The sequence below is a fragment of the Erpetoichthys calabaricus genome, chromosome 1 (assembly GCF_900747795.2).
Source record: "Erpetoichthys calabaricus chromosome 1, fErpCal1.3, whole genome shotgun sequence".
NCBI classification, from domain to species: domain Eukaryota; kingdom Metazoa; phylum Chordata; class Cladistia; order Polypteriformes; family Polypteridae; genus Erpetoichthys; species Erpetoichthys calabaricus.
The window spans coordinates 56,370,390-56,391,985 of NC_041394.2; the positions used below are offsets into that span (position 1 = coordinate 56,370,390).

At 37.9% G+C, this 21,596-nt stretch overlaps 1 protein-coding gene across 2 annotated transcripts in view; it reads left to right on the forward strand.

Annotated features, from left to right (window-relative positions):
• Positions 1-499: 499 nt before the first annotated feature.
• Positions 500-21,596, forward strand: part of yif1a (Yip1 interacting factor homolog A (S. cerevisiae)) — a 31,850-nt gene continuing 10,753 nt past the window's right edge. The window contains exons 1-3 of one of the 2 annotated variants that reach the window (XM_028800048.2): positions 500-579; positions 5,938-6,170; positions 12,970-13,074. In XM_028800048.2, coding sequence (XP_028655881.1) covers positions 5,940-6,170; positions 12,970-13,074 — 336 coding nt within the window. In that variant the 5' untranslated portion in view covers positions 500-579; positions 5,938-5,939. Of the gene's footprint in view, positions 748-5,937; positions 6,171-12,969; positions 13,075-21,596 lie in introns of both variants that reach the window. The other variant, XM_028800039.2, reaches the window with a different exon arrangement.

Consider the following 21,596-nt stretch of genomic DNA (forward strand, 5'->3'; position numbering starts at 1 on the left):
CAAATATTATTTTTGATAAAAGTACATCTCGCCGGCTTTGTATTTTACGCAAAAATTCCTGATGACACCAAACTCTTTATTTGCAGTTTGGGTATTTTACTTTTTAGTTGACAACTGCTTGCTTTTTAGTAATCACATTCTAGAGCAGCATTTTAAAATGCCACCAAATTACGCTACACGTTTCCAAGCCATCCCTCTTTCCCATCTTTTCTGACTTCGTGGCACTCCTGTTACAACGTTCACGTGACCAACAATGCGCACACCTTCTATTAACCATAGAACTCCGTGACAAATGAATTCTTTACTTTACTTTAACTGACGTCTACTGCAAAGCCAATCAAAGATTCGAGGCAAATGATTGAACCCTCCTTTCCTTCGAGACGAGAATCACCGGCACATCACAAAGATTGACAGACATTCTACCCTATTAACAGATGCTAACTGCTAACTGACAAGTAGAGTGACGAATAAAAGTTTCGATGTTAAGCGCTCCGATGACGCAAACCTGCGTATCCGGACCAATCAGTAGCAAGTGGATATTTTGACGTGTCCGTATTGGACTTAACGTGTTGTCAAGTGGTACGAATTTTGTTTATTTAAAACATGCTTTCCTAGGTTAAGCGATTACACTACTTTTTGTCAAATTTATCTGGATATTGAAATTTAATTTGTGTAGTTTTTAAACGATTTTGGACGTTTTGCTGAATAAGTGGCACCGTGAAATGGCCCATCAAGGATACAGACAGAGTAAGTATAGTAGAGTAATATTGCCCTCAGACAGCACGGATACTGAAAAACACAAGTGGAAATGCAACACCTTTTATATTATTCAGATTGTTGTTCACTCATAGCAGCAGGTTACTTGTATTGTAAACTGTGACGTAATTTAATATTATTAAGTGTTGATACTTAAAATGTTAGCTGACTTAAGTTTTTTTGCTTCTGCTGCACGGTGACTGGTATGGCCGAAGGTGATTGGAAATTTTAAAACGCTTTCGACTGACTCAGCAAAATAAGTAACAAGAAGACAAGAAAATCTTGAAGGCATTCTTTAAAATTATCATGGGGAAATATACGTCAGACATTTAATTGCTTAAGGTATCATGGACTCGCTATTAGCTAACTCTTCGACTGGATTTGTGATCGGTAAATGGATGGCCGCAAACCTCAAAATGATTTAATTTTTAATGAAAAAAATGAGCATGAAAGAAGATAAAGATAACATGAACCAACATCAGAGATCATCAGTAGTCTGTACGCATCGGTGTGCGCTGTTAGCCCCGGCCCGTTAGTTAGGAGAAGTTCTACTCCATTGTGCAAAGTTTAACTTAAAATAATGGATCTGGTGCACGTAAAGTGACTCCACGTGTGCCTCATGTTTCACGACCATCCCTTCCTTTAGGCAGATTTCAGCCATTAGTAGCCAGCGTGTTACGTTTCACTACCTGATACTGAACATTGATACTGTGATGTTCTGTGGTGCAAATTCGATGCGAGAATGTTTCGACAGCCTTAGCTTCTTTGTACATTATCTAGTCCACGGAATTGGCGATGCTCATCTTTGATGAAAGTTGGTAGATGTATTTTCTTTTCTGTGTGTGTGTGTGTGAGAGAGAGAGAGAGCGCCCTTTAATGGACTGGTGCCCTGTCCAGGATGGTTTCACGTCCATTGTTGCCAAGTTAGATGCTGATCCTCATGACCCATAACTGGGTTAAGCAGGTCTGAGAATGTTATGTTTTAGATGCGTTGATTCCAAGTTTTGAATACCTGGTTTAAAATTCAGAGCTCAGTGTATTTGCTAATAGCAGTGGTTTTCAACTTTAGTCTTTGGAAATGATTGTGGCAGCAGGTTTGTGTCCCAACCAACTTCTTCTTTTGTTTGGACTCCTACCTTAATTGAGCAAGTTGTTTTTTCTGCTTTCAGCTTACCAAATTACTGGAATGTAGCAAGCATTTAGTGTTTTTAATTTTTTATTGTTTTATCTTTTAATTTTTATCAATATTGTCATGGTTTTCATTCCACTTTTCTGGAAATCTAGCTATTTAAGATATTATTTACTAAGGAGCTGCAGCTTTTCTGCATTCAGTGTCAGTTTCCCTGGTGGCTTTTCATCTTGTGGTTAACAGTCATTATTGGGATACAAAATAAAAAAGAAAGTTCAGCAATTAAAACTGTGGTAAAAATGTAAATATTTGAATTTCTAAAGAATGTAAATTTTACAGTACTGTTGTTTTCTGACTGGTGCCCTGTCCAGGGTTTTTTCATGCTTTACTCCATTGTTGCTGGGTTGGGCTTCTGCTGCCCCATGACCCTGTCCTGGAAAAATGGATGGATGGGATTTGTTTTCTAAAGGCAGAATAGTGGAAGAAGAAGAAGAAAAAGAAAAATCAACTAATTAAATAAAGAGATCTGCTAGAGGTAAAATGACTAACTGTGAAACTGGTTGAAGCTAAAACTTCTAGCCATAGTAGACCCCCAGGAATGAACTTCGGAACCACTGGCTTATATTATGTGAGTCATATGAAATGCTCACTATCACTGTTCCTTCATATTTTAATTTTTTTTTGCTTGTAATTAAGTGTGTTTTACAGATTTTACAAAGTGAAACTATCATTGTAAATGTGGTACTCTCAAAGAATAAGACCAAATGGACACCAGGTCTATTTGTTTTCTGTTCTGCCACTGGAAGAAAATTCAACTCTATACCTTCTATAAAATAATGAGGCATATTTAGAAATATAATGAGCCTAACTGTAACTTAGAAACACAGCTTTTCTAAATCATTTCATAATGACTGGTTCAAACACCAGTCTGTTGGCTGGTCAGTAGTATCCTGTCCATCCTATGTATATTCATGTTACTTTATAGTTTATAAAGTCCGCTGCTGGTCTGAGGACATTATAACCAACTTGATTTTCAAACGTTTTATTTTCAGTGTACAATTCAGTTAGATTGTGTCACAAACTAAACTATTTTTGTGTAATGCCAATAATTAATCTATGATGTGAAGTTTTGCTGCAAGTGCTGTATTTACTCCCTCGAGAGCAGCCTGCATTTGTTTCTCACTGTATTTATAACCTTTTATAACCAGTTTCACCAAGCAGGTAGCAGGTAATAGGTATTAAATGCAGTGAACATAAAGCTACTGTGTATCTGATGTCTGTGGGTATGTTGCTTTTCTGCAGTTCAGATGCATATGGTTGTTGAATGTGCCATTCAAAAATTAGGGCTGTAGGGTTGCACAGCCCACTACTATGTTCTTACAGGGCAAATAAATGTTTAAAAAAAGTGAGCAGAGTAATGGACGTGTACAAGTTTGTCATCAGAAATACGACACAGACTAAAATCATCTAGTTACTGCGGTATCGCCACAGACTTGTTAAACTGTTGCCTACATTGAGCTAGAACTAGAACTAGAACCAATAATTGAAACAGTGTTGGTTCCAGGACCTCCAGGCAAAGCTCAATAAAAGTGAAATAGGATCTGTACCCATTTCTGCATATTTTCCTGGTGTTGCGCTCCCTTTGTGAATAAGGATGTTTTGTATGTGATGGTTTCACACTTTTTTGCATAACTGAACATTTTTGTTTAGTATGATAAATGTATCACATTTCTATTTGACAAGTAAACACTTACTTTAGATGTTTTTAAATAAAATTGACACTTTAAGTGAAAGTGAGAGATGGAATACGTACTAAACTTTTACTTAAGACAACTGAGTGTTGTCAGACAGAAGGTAAAAATTTGCATTCACTATCCTACCTTGAGTGGTAATTTGTAGATAATAAGAATCTACTCTGGCTATTATAGTTAAATTATTTATTATTTTTTCATAATAGTTCCACTGTGATGCTGTAAATAAAATGTACACAATGCCTTCAGCAGTGAAAACCCATAAGGCATTGTGTGGCTGTTTATTGACAATGTATGAAGTGTTACTTCCCCACCATTCTAAGTGGTTTTACTTTTTCAGTTTATGCCATTTTCAAGGCTCAGAACTTTAGTGCTTACTTATACCACTTTACAAGTTGCTGTTGGCTCCATTGCCTGGATGGGGAATGTCTGCTGTATGCACAGCAGTGATAGAGTGACTGGCTTATTCCCAATGATGCTGCGCTAATTTCGCTCTTTGCATCCATTAAATTAGATTTAGCAGGTTTGATAATTGGATGGCATTTAATGTATTAGTGTGTTCTTATTTTATTTACCAGGCTCCCAGTAACCAGTCTACAAAATAATAAAAATGATTGGGCAAGTCTGAAAAATCATAATTTTATCTAGACCAGTGACCTTTTTACCATAGGAAGTGATTTTTTAATTTTGGGTTAACTATTTGTTTGGTGGGTGGCATGGTAGTACATTGGTTAGCACTACTGTTTCATGGTTGGAGCATCCTGAGTTTGAATCCTGCAATGGGTTGCTATATCAGTGTGTTGTCTGCACGTTCCACCCGTGTAGCAACCGCACAATACGGGAATGCGATTCCTACACTTCACAACCCGTACAGGGGGGTGGATGATGTTTGAAAGCATAATAGCACAACCATATTCGGTCCTCGTCCCCTCTTGCCACAATTCCCTTCTTAATAATTTGCAGCAAATAAAATGCAATAGGAAGTGGAACAGAAAAAATATATTAACAGTTGCTGTTTACATGAACTTGACCTGTGCCTGAGTGCTCCTTAGTGAACCCCTTCCCCAGACGCCCTCCCTAGCGCCCAAATACTAACCCCCGGTTTGACACAGACAATAAAAAGAAAATAAATAATAAGAAAAACTGTTCTTTGAGAAAGCAAAAGGAAGATTTCACTTAGTCCAAAATATACGAAAACAAGAAACACTGCAGTTTAGTTCCTCCTGAAGGCAGGAAACACAACCGTCCTTTGGCGGAACGACTTCTCCGCGGACTATCACGAAGAATGAAACTCAGGAATCCAACTCACCAGATGGGAGCACCCGGAGAACACCAGACCCTGGCCTCTTCTCGGGGATTCGTCACTTGAATATTTCTTCGGGGTGGCCACCCATGAATAGCAGACGTCCCTGGGTGAAGTAAAATCCTGAATAGTTCTTTGAGCGTGGATAGTCGTTGCGATGCCTTAAGCCTTATCCTTTCTTTTTTCTCTCCTCTCCGTGATCCGCCATTCCCCTTAAAAAGAAAAAGTTTCCCGCCGAAAATCCTTGCCCCTCACGGTTGTCATGGGAACCTCACGCCAGCAACAGGCAGCTGGAAAATTTACTCGGGCGGGATCCTTCCAGACTGGGGTCTCACCAAAGGTGCCTGAAGGGCTATTTAAAACACCCTCCCAGCCAACATTATAAAGTGACGGACAATCCAGAAGGCTGACACGACTGTCCGTTTTGTAGCCTTGCTACAATATCAGTGTGTTGTCTGCACGTTCCACCCGTGTTGTTTTTTTTTTTTTCTTTTCTTACAGGTTTACAGAGGTGTTGTCTGTGTGTAGTTTGCATGTTTTACCTGTATTTGGGTGAATTTTTCTTCCACGTTGAGTTACTTGATGATTCTAATTGGCACCTTTGTGAGTGTGAGCGTTGTGTGAGAGGGCCCTGCAATAAACACCACCTGCCTGGTTCCAGAATGTGTATTGGCTGCCACGAGGCCATGAATTGGATTAAGCAGGTCCGTGAATGTTCTGTTACTTCTTGCAGAACAACGTAAATATTTTTGGGAAACATCTATGTACAATCAATAACATATAAAATAGCAACAAATAGTAATGATGATACTATGTAAAGAGTGTGTGTTTTTAAGAAGCACATGAGTGGTTTGGCACTACACATACTAATCAGAGTTTCTGTTGTGTGTGTAAAATTTAAAGATTATTCACAAGCCAAGTATTGGCAGTGAAGATGGTTTTGTTTTAGTAACTGAGGAATATGTTTAATTTACTAATCTTGTATTTATTTGTTGTAGATATGAAGCCTAGGGCTCGTGGTCCTTCCACTATGGCTGGTGACCCTAATCAGCTTTTTGAAGACACAAGTGCAGGAATGCCCCCAAGTCAGCCAGGAGGTTACCCAAATCAGAGCTATGACATGGGAAATTTCAGCGTCAACAACATTTTTGGTGACTCAGTAGTATCTGATCTTGCTATGGCATATGGTTCCAATCTTGCTAACCAGAGCAAAGAAATGGTGAACAAGGAAGTAAGTAGAAAATCTGATATTCCTATTTCATGCAGTTACTATGGAAGAGCAGAGAGAGTGGTTTAGAGCAGGTTCTGTATCTAGTGGCTAAGACATTGGACTTGAAACCAAAGTGTGACCCATTTGCTTAACCTACCAGTGCACCGGTTATAAAACAATACATGTAAACAAAAAGTTTATAATAGAAAGGTGATGTATATAGTAGTTACTGTTGTTTTCTTGTTTATTTATAATATTCTAATATTGTACATACTAAATCTGATTAAAATTGTCTTAAAGCTCCATTTGCCATGTCTGATGGCGCAGGTAACAAACCTTAAACTTTTTTTCATTCAGTGTCTTCTTGCAAAACGCATAAACAATTAATGTTTCATTTATACGTCTTCAGTGCTACAAGAAATTTTACCCCATGAAGTCTGTCTTTTAACATGTATGCATATATGTAAATTTAATCCTATCAGTAAGGGCCCTGATCTATGATGTAACCGTAAAAGTTTGCATTTTCCAATTATGCAATCAACATAATGAGCAGAAATGCATTTCTTAGACTTGTGTACATTATGTAGGTAAACATTTGTGGACATCTGACCATCACACCTTTATGAGCTTGTTGGACATCCCATTCCAAAAGCCAATGTGCATAAAAGGATACGTTTGTTATTTTTTAATTTGAAATTAGTTATTTCATAAAAATATCTTTATAATGAAATTTCAAGTGAAAAATACATACAAAGTTAAACTTTTTTTGATAAATTGTAACAAATCTTGCTGACTTTCATTTTATAATGCAGCTAATGGGTACCAGAATGTGGAAAAAAAGTATTAAACTTACTGAATACATCATTTTTTCTAACCAGAAGTGTTATTGAGTATTTATCCAGTCTTGAGATTGTTAGCATATTGTAATTCTGCATATTCATGTAACTTTAAGAAAGGAAAAAAAAGCAAACTGCAAAACACTTTTGTGAGATTTGGCCATTGTAAAAGGGGACCAGCAGTGTGCTTCACTTTGCTGCTCATCTTCCTCCGTGCCACCCTTCAGAGCCATGGGTATGGATTCACTTTAGAAAGTGATTGCCAAGCTCTGTTTTTCACTGTCTTAAATGTTGATGCTAATATGTGAATTGCTGTCTCTCATCTGTAGACAACTTGACAAGAACAATTCAAATGTCACACTTGTGATTGGTCACATTCTTTCACTATTCAGAGGCCTAGTTCAGGTTTTTTTTACATTTTTTTTTATATATACAAAAACCTTGCCTACTGCTGTCATTGTCATAATGCATACATGCACTTTGGTGGTCTGGCGAGAGAAATATCGAGTACATGCGTAGCATGCAGTCAAGTGACAAGAGCTGAACTAATGTTAAAGACATATAGTATATTTAGCTTTAATCCCATTGAAGTTTTGTAAGTTTAGTACTAATGTTTTTAGCAACAGCAGACTGGTAAGCGCAGAGCTGTCACTCATCCCTCATAGTTCCAGTTTCTGCATGAAGGTTACACATTTTCCCCTTGTATTTATCGATTGCTGTTGGTGAGGTTACTCACTCAAAGATGTCTTTTGTTCTTTTATTATCATTTTCTTGGCAGGTGCAACTTGTCACACTACAAACCAAATATCCAGTTTTTTAAATGTGTATCAGTCTGGTTCATCTCGGTTGGGCTTTTTTTATTTTCTGTTTTATTTTTATTTATTTTTTTTTATTGTGCATGTGCACAACACAACATCAAAAGTATGACATGCAGGTGGCTCTCCTCTGTTATAAAAAATACAATGCCTTTTAATGAGTTTAGATTTGTTGTTATGTGCGTAAAGTACAATGAATCTCTTATGTGCTCTTTTGCACCACTATACAGTAGAACCTCTGGTCATGAACATTTCCGAACATGTACAAATCGGGTTACGATCAAAAAGTTTGCCAAAATTTTGCATCAGTTCACGACCACACACTCTGGTGGTGAACAAAAACAACGGCGGCCAGTTTTCCCACACGCGTTCGTACACGCCAATGATTTCCCATTCTCCATTTCCCATTTTGTTTTGTTTGCGTGTACAGGGCCTAACAAAGCAGCTGATGTTGCAAAAGGAGTTACTGTATAATGTTAACCAAGCAGAGGCCTCAAGTGCTGGAAGAGGTGGAAAAACTGTTGCTAGAGTGGTTGAACGAGAAGCAACTTGCAGGGGATAGCGTAAGTGAGGCGATCATATGCGCAAAAGTCAGGAAGATTCATGGCGATTTGCTGAAAAAAGATCCTTCTTCGAGTGGCGAAGGTGAGGAATTTAAAGCTAGTAGAGGATGGTTTGAAAAGTTTTGCAAGAGAAGTGGCATTTAATTTTTTGTCCCTGTGCTTAAAACTTATTTAAAAAAAAAAAAAAAAAAAAAAAAAAAATGTGTATACAGTGATCCCTCGCTATATCGCGCTTCGCCTTTCGCGGCTTCACTCCATCGCGGATTTTATATGTAAGCATATTTAAATATATATCGCAGATTTTGGTTCGCGGATTTCTGCGGACAATGGGTCTTTTAATTTCTGGTACATGCTTCCTCAGTTGGTTTGCCCAGTTGATTTCATACAAGGGACGCTATTGGCAGATGGCTGAGAAGCTACCCAACTTACTTTTCTTTCTCTCTCTCTCTTGCACTGACTATCTGTGATCCTGACGTAGGGGGTGTGAGCAGGGGGGCTGTTCGCACACCTAGACGATACGGACGCTCGTCTAAAAATGCTGAAAGATTATCTTCACGTTGCTACCTTCTGTGTGCAGCTTTTAAGTATGCTGCACGGTGCTTCGCATACTTAAAAGCTCAAAGGGCATGTATTGATTTTTGACTTTGTTTCTCTCTCTCTGCTCCTGACGGAGGGGGTGTGAGCTGCCGCCTTCAACAGCTTTGTACCGGCGGTGCTTCGCATACTTAAAAACAAACAGCCCTATTGATTTGTTTGCTTTCCTCTCTGTTTCCTTTGAAGAGGAAGATATGTTTGCATTCTTTTAATTGTGAGACGGAACTGTCATCTCTGTCTTGTCATGGAGCACAGTTTAAACTTTTGAAAAAGAGACAAATGTTTGTTTGCAGTGTTTGAATAACGTTCCTGTCTCTCTACAACCTCCTGTGTTTCTGCGCAAATCTGTGACCCAAGCATGACAATATAAAAATAACCATATAAACATATGGTTTGTACTTCGCGGATTTTCTTATTTCGCGGGTGGCTCTGGAACGCAACCCCCGCGATGGAGGAGGGATTACTGTACAGCGAGTGGTTTGTAAGGGTCTAGCGTGAACTCTTGCAATGTTGGTTTTCTCTGTTGTTCAAGGTTTTCTCACTGTTATTCAATGTTTTTACATTTAGTTTACTATTACACTATGCATTCTATGGTATAATTAACTATTTTTGTGCTTAAAAAATTATATATATTTACATACAGTTCATACGGTCTGGAACGGATTGATTGTATTTACATACAATCTTATGGGGAAATTACATTCGGGGCGCATCGAGTTTTGGAACGAATTACAGTCGTGACCAGAGGTACCACTGTATTGCCACACAGCATTGATATCACTCTGTAGGCTATGTAAAATAGCAAAACTGAATGTAATTGTGAAAAATACTTGATGTTTAGGGGGTAAAAAATCATACGAGTTGAGTGCACCTCTGTCTGTTACAAGCCATGGCAAAATATAATTGCTGAAGAAACAGAAGCAAAAGTGGGATACCATATTATGCAGAATATAGCTATAGGCAAGCAAGCAAGAAATACAGTATATCTTTACCTCAAGGGAATAATTTCTTAAGTCAAAACCTTTGTTAGTTCGAAGTCCACGCATTTGGTAAATTTTAAGGTTTTTTTTTTTCTTCACATTGTAACTATGGTACTCCTGCGGTGGGCTGGCGCCCTGCCCAGGGTTTGTTTCCTGCCTTGCGCCCTGTGTTGGCTGGGATTGGCTCCAGCAGACCCCCGTGACTCTGTAGTTAGGATATAGCAGGTTGGATACTGGATGGATGGATGAACTACGGTACTCATTAGCTCCATTATAAAATGCAAGAGCAGGCTAGTTATTCTTTAAAATTTATAATACATGTTTTACTTTAGAACACAGTTCCAATTGACAAATGAATATAAAAGCGTCAACTTGAAAAATGCTAAACTTATCTTTGCCCCACCCCTTGCGAATATAACGGCCTACACTCTTTTGGGAAGGCTTTTCACAAGGTTTTTGAGTGTGTATGTGGCATTCAGCCGAAAGAGCATCTATGAGGTCACAATCAGCTTCCAGTTCATCCAAAATATATTCAGTAATGTTGAGGTCTGGGCTGTGTGAAAGTCACTCGAGTTGCTCCACACCAAACTTGTCAAACCTTGTCTTTATGGAGCTTTCTTTGAGCACAGGAGTGCAGTTATGCTGAACAGAAAAAGGCAGTTTCTAAACTGTTGCCACAAAGTTGGAAGCACACAATTGTCCAAAACGTCTTCGTATTCTACCTCATTAACTGTATTATTAACTATTATTATAAAAATGGCATTTAATATAATTTATAAAATAATTTTTATAGTCAGTTGTTTGGTTCCCCTGCATTGTTATTTTAATGCAGGGAAGTGCTAAATACACAATAAAGGAATAGTAAAAAAAAGCTAAGGAGTTAGAATTCAAATTAAGGATCACAAAAGTACCTTTTACATTTATTTACATTCTCATTTCTTATGAGTAAATGCTACATGGAAATTGATTAATACTTTCTAACATTGTAAACCAGATTTTGACATTAAATGTGCATATTTAATAATGGATTTTATTTATACAATGCATTTCCCATGCTCAAATCACTTCACATATATTTGAACAGGTGTAAACGTAACAATAGCACAAAAAAAGATAAAATTAGTAACACTAGATACAAACTAATATCAGACATTTAAACACCAATTAATAGATTAATATAAGAAACCCAAAGTTCTGAAACAGAATAAGAAACAACAAACAGAAATAAAAAAAAAAAATACTAAAACCCAAAATGCTAGTAGAGAACCATGAACAAGTAACCTAGGAATATCAACGTAGATGGTAAATGCCTAGGAGAGAGGACTTGGCTGATTGTGTATATCAGTTAGTTCAGATCACGTAAAGAGGCCCATTGCAGTAAATGACCTTTAGTATCCAGCCATTATTAAATAAAAAGTTAAATCAAGAAAGGTAGCACATAAAAGAAATAAAATTCTGCAAATCAGAAATGACCCATGAATATAAAAATGAGTAAAGACCCAATTAATTTTGGCCATATATCCAAGGTAGACTTTGCCTCCCGTGATTGTATTATGGAATAATGTTAGTACTGGATGATTTTCATATTTTGATATATTTTTTTTTTAATTTGATATACTTTGTTAATCCCCAAGGGAAAATGCGTTTTTTCGTATATATTTGCTCTAGCATTAAATGGAAGTTAAAGCCACTGACAATTTCCTAATAAGGATCAGTGGATTAGTCAGCAGATTAATGTCTATTTGATAGTAATAACACATAATACAGTGGAACCTTGGGTCACGACCCGAAGTAATTTCCCCCATAGGATTGTATGTAAAAACAATTAATCCATTCCAGACCGTACGAACTGTATGTAAATATATATTTTTTTAAGATTTTTAAGCACAGATGTAGTTAATTATACCATAGAATGCACAGCATAATAGTAAACTAAATGTAAAAACATTGAATAACACTGAGAAAACCTTGAACAACAGAGAGAACTAACACTGCAAGAGTTCGTGCTATAGTGGTACGAACCGCTCGCTAAAAACACTTTTTTTTTTTTTTTTAATGAGTTGTAAGCACAGGGAAAAAAATGAACATTTGAAAAATCCCCAATTTAATAAACCACCAAGAAAAGTAACATTGCAACAATGCACGCTACAAACCTATCGCTGTAAACAGAAGTGAAGTGGAGGTTAAAATCCAATAGAAAAAAGTCTTCATTAAATACAACGAGGTTAAAACAATGCTCGAATCAGTCTCTTTAAAAACAAGCCTGGTGCACTCTTTAACTGCCTTCTCGGCCTTATATGACCAGCCCTCTCTATCTTGTGTGTGTGTGTGTGTGTGTGTGTGTGTCTCTCTCACGTGTGTGTGTGTGTGTGTTTCTCTCACTCGCTGTCTGCACAGGAAATGACTGAACACGTGCGGAAATCATCGGCGCACACAAACCGAAAGGGAAACTGGCTTGTTCGTATACCGAGTGTGTGGTCGTGAACAGATGCAAACAGATTTGTACGTGTTCAGAGACATTTGTGAACCGAGGTTCCACTGTATTAGGAAATAAAAATTTGTAATGAATAGTTGAATAAAGGTGTACAGTGGAATTTTCAACAGAGAGCGTTGTTCCTGCATTGGCACTATTTAAGTGCAATTTGACAGTGTAGACTTTATAATATTTTTCGTAAGTGGATTTACATAATTAGCATTCAGAGAACATGACGAGGAATGAATTTTTTGTTGGCATGTGTTAACTGAAAAAGCACATTCTGACTTTCAGGCCTAATGAAATCACATTTTGGTGACATGATCATCAAACTTACTCCAATAGGATAGATTTCGAAAAAAGATTGTGAAAATTGACAGAGTGATGGCTGTTCTCAAATGACTTGAATTGAAGGAGAGCAAAATAAATCTGAAACTTGCATTAGATAGTTCCAGGGTAATATTATGTAGCATTGTAGGTGTGATTTGTACAGTTATGAACCATTATTAGCTATTTGTGAAGTACCTTTTAAAAACTTTTTTTTTCCCTTTTCTTTCAGATCAACAGATTCATGCCAATCAACAAACTGAAGTATTTCTTTGCAGTTGACACCAAATATGTCGTGAAAAAGTTAGCCCTTTTAATGTTTCCTTACACGCATCAGGTATGTAGATTTGTGTTATTATGTCTCCACCTGTGCAAATCTATAAATACATATCTGTTTATACAGTAGTGTTCCGTGGTACACACATTCAGTTATTGTTCAGTTGACTGGATTTGTTGTATCATGTTGAACAGAGTCAAAAACAATAGAAGGGGCAACTTAAAACAACAAAGTTAAAACAAGAGCAGATGCACATTATCTTTAGCAAAGAGCAGGATCTGTAGTATCTATAATAGTGTTTTTTGCAATTTAAATGGCAACATAATTTTATATTATTGATCTCTTAGTTCAAAATCATTATCCATTTACATTTCCTGTTAGATTTTATATTTCAAATGTTTGGTGATGTGCACAGTAAAATGTCCTTTTGGCTCATGTTCCAGTACTTACTCCTTAAAGGAGCAAGCACATATAGTCTTCCTTTAACAACAACAACAACATTTATTTATATAGCACATTTAAAATGGTTGAATCTCATAATACTGGTGTTTTTGTTGAAAAATGAGTGGTATAAGCTATTTTACACTTAAGATCACTTAAGATGCAGATCAATACTCGACAACTGCCTTGGCTTGAAAAATAGTCTTATTTAGTACTTTTTGAGCCTTTATTTTCCAGTGGTGTTTTATGCCCCATGTCTCCATTGTAAAACACCACTGATATATAATTTTAAATTTGTAGAAAATGCTTAACTGTAAAACAAAAATTTGAGTGAAGAAATAAATTTGATATGAAAAATACTGAACTTATCCTTCAATGTAGGTTTAGTTTTCTTCTGTTAGGTAGTAGTGCTTTTTTTTTTTTTTTTTTTTTAAATGGCAGAATCACTTAATTCCTGGTAGTGACTGTTTTTTTTTTTATTCCTAGTCTTGTGGTGCTAGATGTGATTCTCACATGAGAATACACATCTGGGAAACAACTCCTTAAAAAGATTGTAGTGAATAGCAGCAAAATCCTCCACTGCAAGAATTCAGGGCCTGAATGTCACTGCAGTGGTTATGTAAAATGTAACTCCACAACAATAGACTCCAGCTTCCCTGCAACCTCCTCAGGTTAAGCGGGTTAGGAAAATGGTTGTTGAATGAAAAATGTTGTAATGTCGCATTCCATTAATATGGGGATTAATTGCCATTCCATCACACAAATTGAGCAGCTTCAGGAGACCCTTTAAAAGTGGCAAAAGATTTCCAACTTGTGTAACCACAGTCAGTGATTAATTTTAAGAATGGTGAGCTACACAAGTCTGCGAGCACCACCGTGTCTTGGTGTGGTATATACCAGCTCCGCACCTTAACATTTTAGTGGCCCCTTTTTAATTAAATAAATAATTGAATGGCCATCTCTGTGAGGTTGTAAGTGCAGCACGGTGAAATAATTGGGGCGAGACACACTTGTATATGAGGGTGCGGTGGATCTCTGTTGCTTCATCAGTTTTCTGCAGTATGTGATTGACGTACTGTGCCCATGGAGTTGTTTAATGGGTAGTTGGCACAGAGAAAGGCGAGAGGTAATAGACTGGCCAGCAAGAGAGAAGAGAACCACAAAGGTGGTTAAAAAAAGAAGGGGGGGGTGGGGGGAAGGGAGGCAGAGACGGAAAGTGCCACTGCTGAAATGAGTGAGGTAGGTGATCAGGTGTGAGTCTCAAGGCTGTGGAAAGGGCACTCCTACTGAGTGCTGTCAGCGGGAGACATGTGCGGCACAGCGTTGTGCCCCGGCATTGCCAAAGGCAGGGTAATGGGGACCTGAGCTGGGATCTGAAGCGTCCAGATAGGATAAAGAGAGGAGAGGCCAGATTTGAGAAGGAAGCATTGGGGTCATTGTCTTCATGAACTGTGTCTGGTTTTAACCTCATTGTTTTTATTGGATGATTTATTGGAGCTGTTTTTAACCTTCACCTTCACTGTTTTTATGGATTATTTATTTGAGTGATGGAGCACTGCACTGTTTTGGACATTGAAATGTATTGTTTAATAAATTCAGTTTAGCACATTATGCACCTACCTCTTGCTTTGTGTGAGTGTTCTCACTTGTTAGGCTCATCCCTGGGGTATGTTATCGGTGGTGGCGGGTTCAAGAGACTCCCTGGAGGACCCGGTAGCTTGGGGCCGACCTGCACCATCATACCTGGTGCTATAAATATATCCGTGTTCTTCCCATTCAAACACTGATCAGGCTGCCTGCCTTGAGCTACAGTGCACTCCTGCTAAACTAGCATAGCACAGGAAATCTCACACACCTCCTACTGTAAATGCCAGCACCTGACAGCTTTCTTATGAGGCTTACAAGATTTAAAAAAAAAAAAAAAAAAAAAAAAAAGCACTTTTTTGGCACTTTGAGGAAATTTCTGCTAATGTATGGAGCCAATTGATGATTTTAATTTACATCAACAATGTGTCCAGCCTATCGGCGATGGACAATATCCATAGTGCCCAGGCATTCTGCATTTACTGCTTTTCTTTTTATTTTATTGTGCAAATAACTACTAATTGTACATTAAAATGTGCAGAAATCTGTCATGTGTAAATTTTGTTTTATGCAGATGTGTTAGCTTATTTTCTCTTGGAGATTTCATGAAACATACAGTTTACCAGGTGTGCCCAAACATTTCAATACAGCTAGATACCAAAGTAATATAAATTTAAGTCTGCAGGCAGTGAACTGTTCAGCTGGTGTTTTCTTGGATCGGAGAGTTTTTTTCCATTGTCCAGCAAGTGGTGGTAAACTGTAGTGGTACAAACAATGCAAAAGACTCACACTGCATCTCCACTCTGTACACTTCATAATTCTTACTACTTTATATACTCGCGGATAAGTTGGGACTTGATTTTACAGTATAGTTTCTGGTATTTTATAATGTCGGTCGTATAAGTCGAATGCAGAAAACTCACACTATTGGTCCAGGAGATTGATATGCTAATGCCCCCCTGAGAGAGTAACCACGGAGCACAGTGCCTTTTTTACTATGTGGGTGCGGCAATGTGCTGTATCAGCCCGTGCTCCTAAACTCACTCTCTATTGTGCCTATGTGACCACGCGGTAATACACGAATTATTCCAAAGCAACGTTTGCACTGATTTGTGTTTTTTCTATCTCACACCCTCATACACCTTTATCGTAAAAGCATCCTTTATCTACAATAGAGTGTTCAATCAGAAGAAAATATGAAGCTGGTTTTAAATTAAACGTCATTGAAGTAGTGAAAGAAATTGGTAACTGCGCTGTTGCAACAAAATTTGATGTGTCTGAGAAACTGATGCGAGATTGGAGGAGGCAAGAAGATGTAAAAAAAAAAAATGAAGTGTCGCATTTTTAAATGGGCGTATAAGTCGGGGTCTGGTTTTATGATCGATTTTTTTTTTTTTTGTGTTTCAAGACCTGACTTATACATGAGTATATACGGTATTTCTAAGACAGACTATGTGATTTGTTCTCTTTATATACTACTGCAAGAGTCTGATCTTAGTCAAAATCTTTTGCAAGAGGCAATATTTGTAATTGTTAAACGTGTTACCCATCAGCATAGAATCGTACATTTTTTTAGACCTGCAAGCATACCTTCCTTGGTGTTCTCAAAGTGAATAATTAATTTGGAACATACTTTATATTGTTTGTCTTTAACATTTGCATATTGCACACTCCTAGAAATGAGCTTTCTGTCTCCTCTCTTTTTTGGAGGCAGTTCAAGTTCACTATTGTGTTTGTGTCTTTTGTTTTAGTTTTTTTTTTTTTTTTACCATCTTAAAAAGTGGCATTAAATTATCACCTTCAAAATATTTAGTTAATTAAAACCAGTAACCTGTTATTAGAATTGCAAATATTTAGTTTTCCTGTTCTCTACCAAGTGAAGATTTGCTATTAGCACTCTCTTCCTGCTTAGGCTACTAGTAAGCACTCTTTTTTCCATGGTAGTCTAGTAGATGATGCTAAACCAAAAAACTCAGTCATTTATATTCATGTTTCTCTCCTTACACACACTGAAACAGTTACTCAGTACACACCCATTGTTTTAATGTTTTTATATTCATGGTAAGTGCTTCTCTGAGGCTTTCTTACCCACTATACTTTAGAAATCTATATCCTTGATAGCAGTGTCCACCCATTCATTTCTTGAAGCTGCTTAATCTATGTCAGAGTAGCAGGAAGTTTGAACCTATTGCTAAAAGGCTAGCATTAGCATCCTCATTAGCGCAATGTCATGAGGATATCTACTTACCCTGACTTCCAGTTCTGCCAGGTGAAGTCTCTGGGCATCTTTCTCCATAAATAAGACTTGAGAATGTCTCTCAGTATTTTAATTCCGGTCTGTAGTGAGAAGTTAAGCAAAATGACACCTGAATGGGCTAACTAAAAAGACTGCAATATGCAAGCTTTCAAGGCAACTCTGGCCCCTTCTTCAGGCGAGATGTAATTCTGGTCTGCAAATTCAAATTTTCTGACAGTAATTCTACCTATTTATATTCATCTTTTACCTTGTATATTTCTACTTTTGGAACTCTTTTCCTTTTAATTGCTTTCACTAGTCACTATCACAGGTGGCGCAGTGGTAGTGCTGCTGCTTTGCAGTAAGGAGACTGTGGAAGATTGTGGGTTCACTTCCCGGTTCCTCCCTGTGTGGATAGCGCTGAGAAAAGCGCCATATAAATGTAATGAATTATTACTATTACTGCAAAACTTGATAATTTAATATAATTTGTGGATTTGTTTTTTTTTTTAAATCTTATGTTTCTTGAACTAGCTACTGTAAAAATCATCCAGTCATCCAGATGCAACATCGTTTAAATAGCCAGATATGGCTTGTTTTGCCTGGATTCAAGTAGTTGGTGGCTAATTTTACCTATCGGGCTTCAAACCCCCCAGGCTGTTTTTTGGGGTTTGTGAGGAGAGACCTCTCTACCTTGTGTCACACATGCAACTTTCGAATCTCACATCAAGAATACCATTAAGACCGCTTTCATTGAAAACACATATCCTGGCTTAATTTTTCCTGACATGCAGTGTTCATCTATGCTTTTGTTACATTTTGCTGTTTAGTTTCATATTTTATCCCAAGGAATAGGTTATATGCACATGGTAGTGCTGACATACTTCGATGAAATCTCAGCCAGCTCAGTCACTTCCATTGTCCATGTTGCAGTTATGATTTTAGAAGTTTAAATTTCAGCATGCAGATGGCTCTACAGCTGAACATTGTTGTGTACCTTTTGTGTCGAGCTTCCAGTAAGTACAACAAGGTACTTAATTTTCATACATTTCTCTCAGATGTGGAAGCCTGATCCAAATGAATCGTCGCTATTCACAGAGAGCTTTATGGTTAGTCCCCATACCTGAGTTTGTAGTCGACATTTTAAAAAAGAGGATTTTCGTGAGCTAACATCTGAGAAAGGGCAATAAATGTTGAAGGGAACAATTCCTTTGTTGTTTGAGTGGAACAATTTCTTTGTTCCACTTTTAAGACCGGGGGTTTGAAAGAGGAGAAAGCGACTGATGAAGGATGACACACAGGGTAAGGAGGAGGATGATAAAATCCTCGAGGACCATGACTACACTTTGGCTCCGGATCCAGTAGTTGTCAGTCCAGCACTTGATGAAAACATGTCTCTCAGAGAGGAGATCCCCCAGCTGAGGAAACAAATTGAGACCCTTACAATGAAGCATTGTTTTAGCATTCATTGTTTGCTGGCGCAGACAAGGTAAAATGTCCAGCCGACTCATATTATTTTGTATTGTAGCATTGGTACTGATTGTTGAAATGGCTGGATTATCTGCTCTTTACATGGCTCTTTGAGATGGCTCACTATCCTTAAAAGGATGGCTTGCCTTTTGCCACACTAGTTGGAATTTTTTTTACAGGTGCCCCTTCTATTGAAGATGCAGTGCCAGCTCATTCTTTTGGTGACTCATCCCTGGCTAACTGTCCAGCGCCATTGCAGTGTTAAGCTGACATACGTATTCGCTTGTCCATGAATAATGTTTAATGACTAATTATTGAAATTGGTTTTTTTTTTTTTTTTTTTTTTTTAAGAAACCTAATGTAATTGCATGTTTGACCCATGTTAATTCATAATAGACATAAGTTTTTAAAATGTCCCAATCTTACCTTCATAATTGTGGATGTACAGTAATCCCTCCTCCATCGCGGGGGTTGCGTTCCAGAGCCACCCGCGAAATAAGAAAATCCGCGAAGTAGAAACCATATGTTTATATAGTTATTTTTATATTGTCATGCTTGGGTCACAGATTTGCGCAGAAACACAGGAGGTTGTAGAGAGACAGGAACGTTATTCAAACACTGCAAACAAACATTTGTCTCTTTTTCAAAAGTTTAAACTGTGCACCATGACAAGACAGAGATGACAGTTCAGTCTCACAATTAAAAGAATGCAAACATATCTTCCTCTTCAAAGGAGCAAACAATTCAATAGGGCTGTTTGGCTTGTAAGTATGCGAAGCACCGTGGCACAAAGCTGTTGAAGGCGGCAGCTCACACCCCCTCCGTCAAGAGCAGAGAGAGAGAGTTAGAGAGAGACAGATAAAAAAAATCAATACGTGCCCTTTGAGCTTTTAAGTATGCGAAGCACCGTGCAGCATACTTAAAAGCTGCACACAGAAGGTAGCAACGTGAAGATAATCTTTCAGCATTTTTAGACGAGCATCCGTATCGTCTAGGTGTGCGAACAGCCCCCCTGCTCAATCCCCATACGTCAGGATCAGAGATAGTCAGCGCAAGAGAGAGAGAAAGAAAAGTAAGTTGGGTAGCTTCTCAGCCATCTGTCAATAGCGTCCCTTGTATGAAATCAACTGGGCAAACCAACTGAGGAAGCATGTACCAGAAATTAAAAGACCCATTGTCCGCAGAAACCTGCGAAGCAGCGAAAAATCCGCGATGTATATTTAAATATGCTTACATATAAAATCCGCGATGGAGTGAAGCCACGAAAGGCGAAGCGTGATATAGCGAGGGATTACTGTAGCTTGAAACATATAGTTTGAAGCCCTTCTCCTTTTTAGCTCCTGACATATGGCACAATTTTTGAATAATGAAACTTGTGTCATTTACCGTAAATCTGCACAAGTCTTGAAGCAGTTGGGTGAAAAACATCATAGCTAGTCTATTTTGATATCAGAGCGAAAAGTGCAGCAGCTGGCTGATGCGGAATCCTGATGAGAGTATGCAAATAGCCTATTAGAAGACCACTGTATGTACAAAACTTAGCTGCCACAATTATTACTGATTCAAAACCCTAGGAACATATTACCTCTACACTTGAATGACTCCAGTGACTCTTGGTTAAATTTTTATAGATACAAGATTCTTTTACTCCTCTTTAAATCCCTTTACAGTCTCAGCCATGCTTATCTTTTCAGTCTTATTCAGTGTTGCATGTTTTCTCATTTGTTATGCTCCTCAGAGTCCCATTTGCTCTTTTTCCCCCTCTTCTGGGCTTTGCTGTACAAGTGACTGAGTGTTACTGGTTCAAGCTCTTGAGTGCATTTCCTTTAAGTATATGTGTATCCACAAAATTCTGCTATTTTAAAGGACAGCTCCCCTTTTTAAGCAAGTATTTTTGATGTGTTAACTATCAGTCTCATTTTTATGGAATTATAACATATGTATTTTTGTTCTTATTGTGTCAGCATTTATTTATGTACAGTACACCCCCAAAATTTGTGGGGTTTACGCTCCTAGAGCACCCGCGAATTGTGAAAAACCGTGAATTTTGGAATGTGGTTAAACAAATGCTTATTTTCATAGTTTTAACCCTAAATATGCCCCCAAAACACTTTAATTTAATTTCAAACTCTGCTTAATACATTACCTAAAAATAAAGAATGTAAAGGTAAACCTGTATATCATACTGCTATGTCTCCCGCAGTGCTAGAATGTAAAATACCGATGTTACCGCTAAATGTACTGTAATTCATGCAAGCGCATTTTCATTGCCAGAAGCCTTAGACGGTGCAGCTCGTTTCCGTGGCATGTAGGGACTTTAACCCTTAAACTTGGGGGTTAATGCATCCCTGGACACCAAATGCTTTTTTGCTGCACTTTTAAGTAAACGTCACAATTAACAAAGAAAAAGTGAAATTTTAATGGAACACTTTTTTTCATGCAAAGAGCATCACAATTACTGCAACACTGATCATTTTACACACTGCTAATGAACTGTAAAAACTATTTAAAAAAAACTACTGGAACAATATGTACAAAGTGCAACTGACGCCATGGATGTAAATCACTGAGCCAACTGCTCTTGAACTGCCTGCACGCAAGCACACAAGCGCTGACTCTGGCAGGCTCACTCAGGGTCTCACGCGTGGGTAACAGAAACACAGGAGATTGTAGAGACAGGAACTTTATTTAAACACTTCAAACAAACATGTCTCTTTCAGAAGAGAAACGAGCTCAGTGTGCAGTTAGTTATCGATTAAACAATAGACAAACATCATAGGAGAGCACAACCCCCAACAGGAGCAGAGAATGTCTGGGGGAGGAGAGAGAAACAAAGCAATCGGCCAAAAAG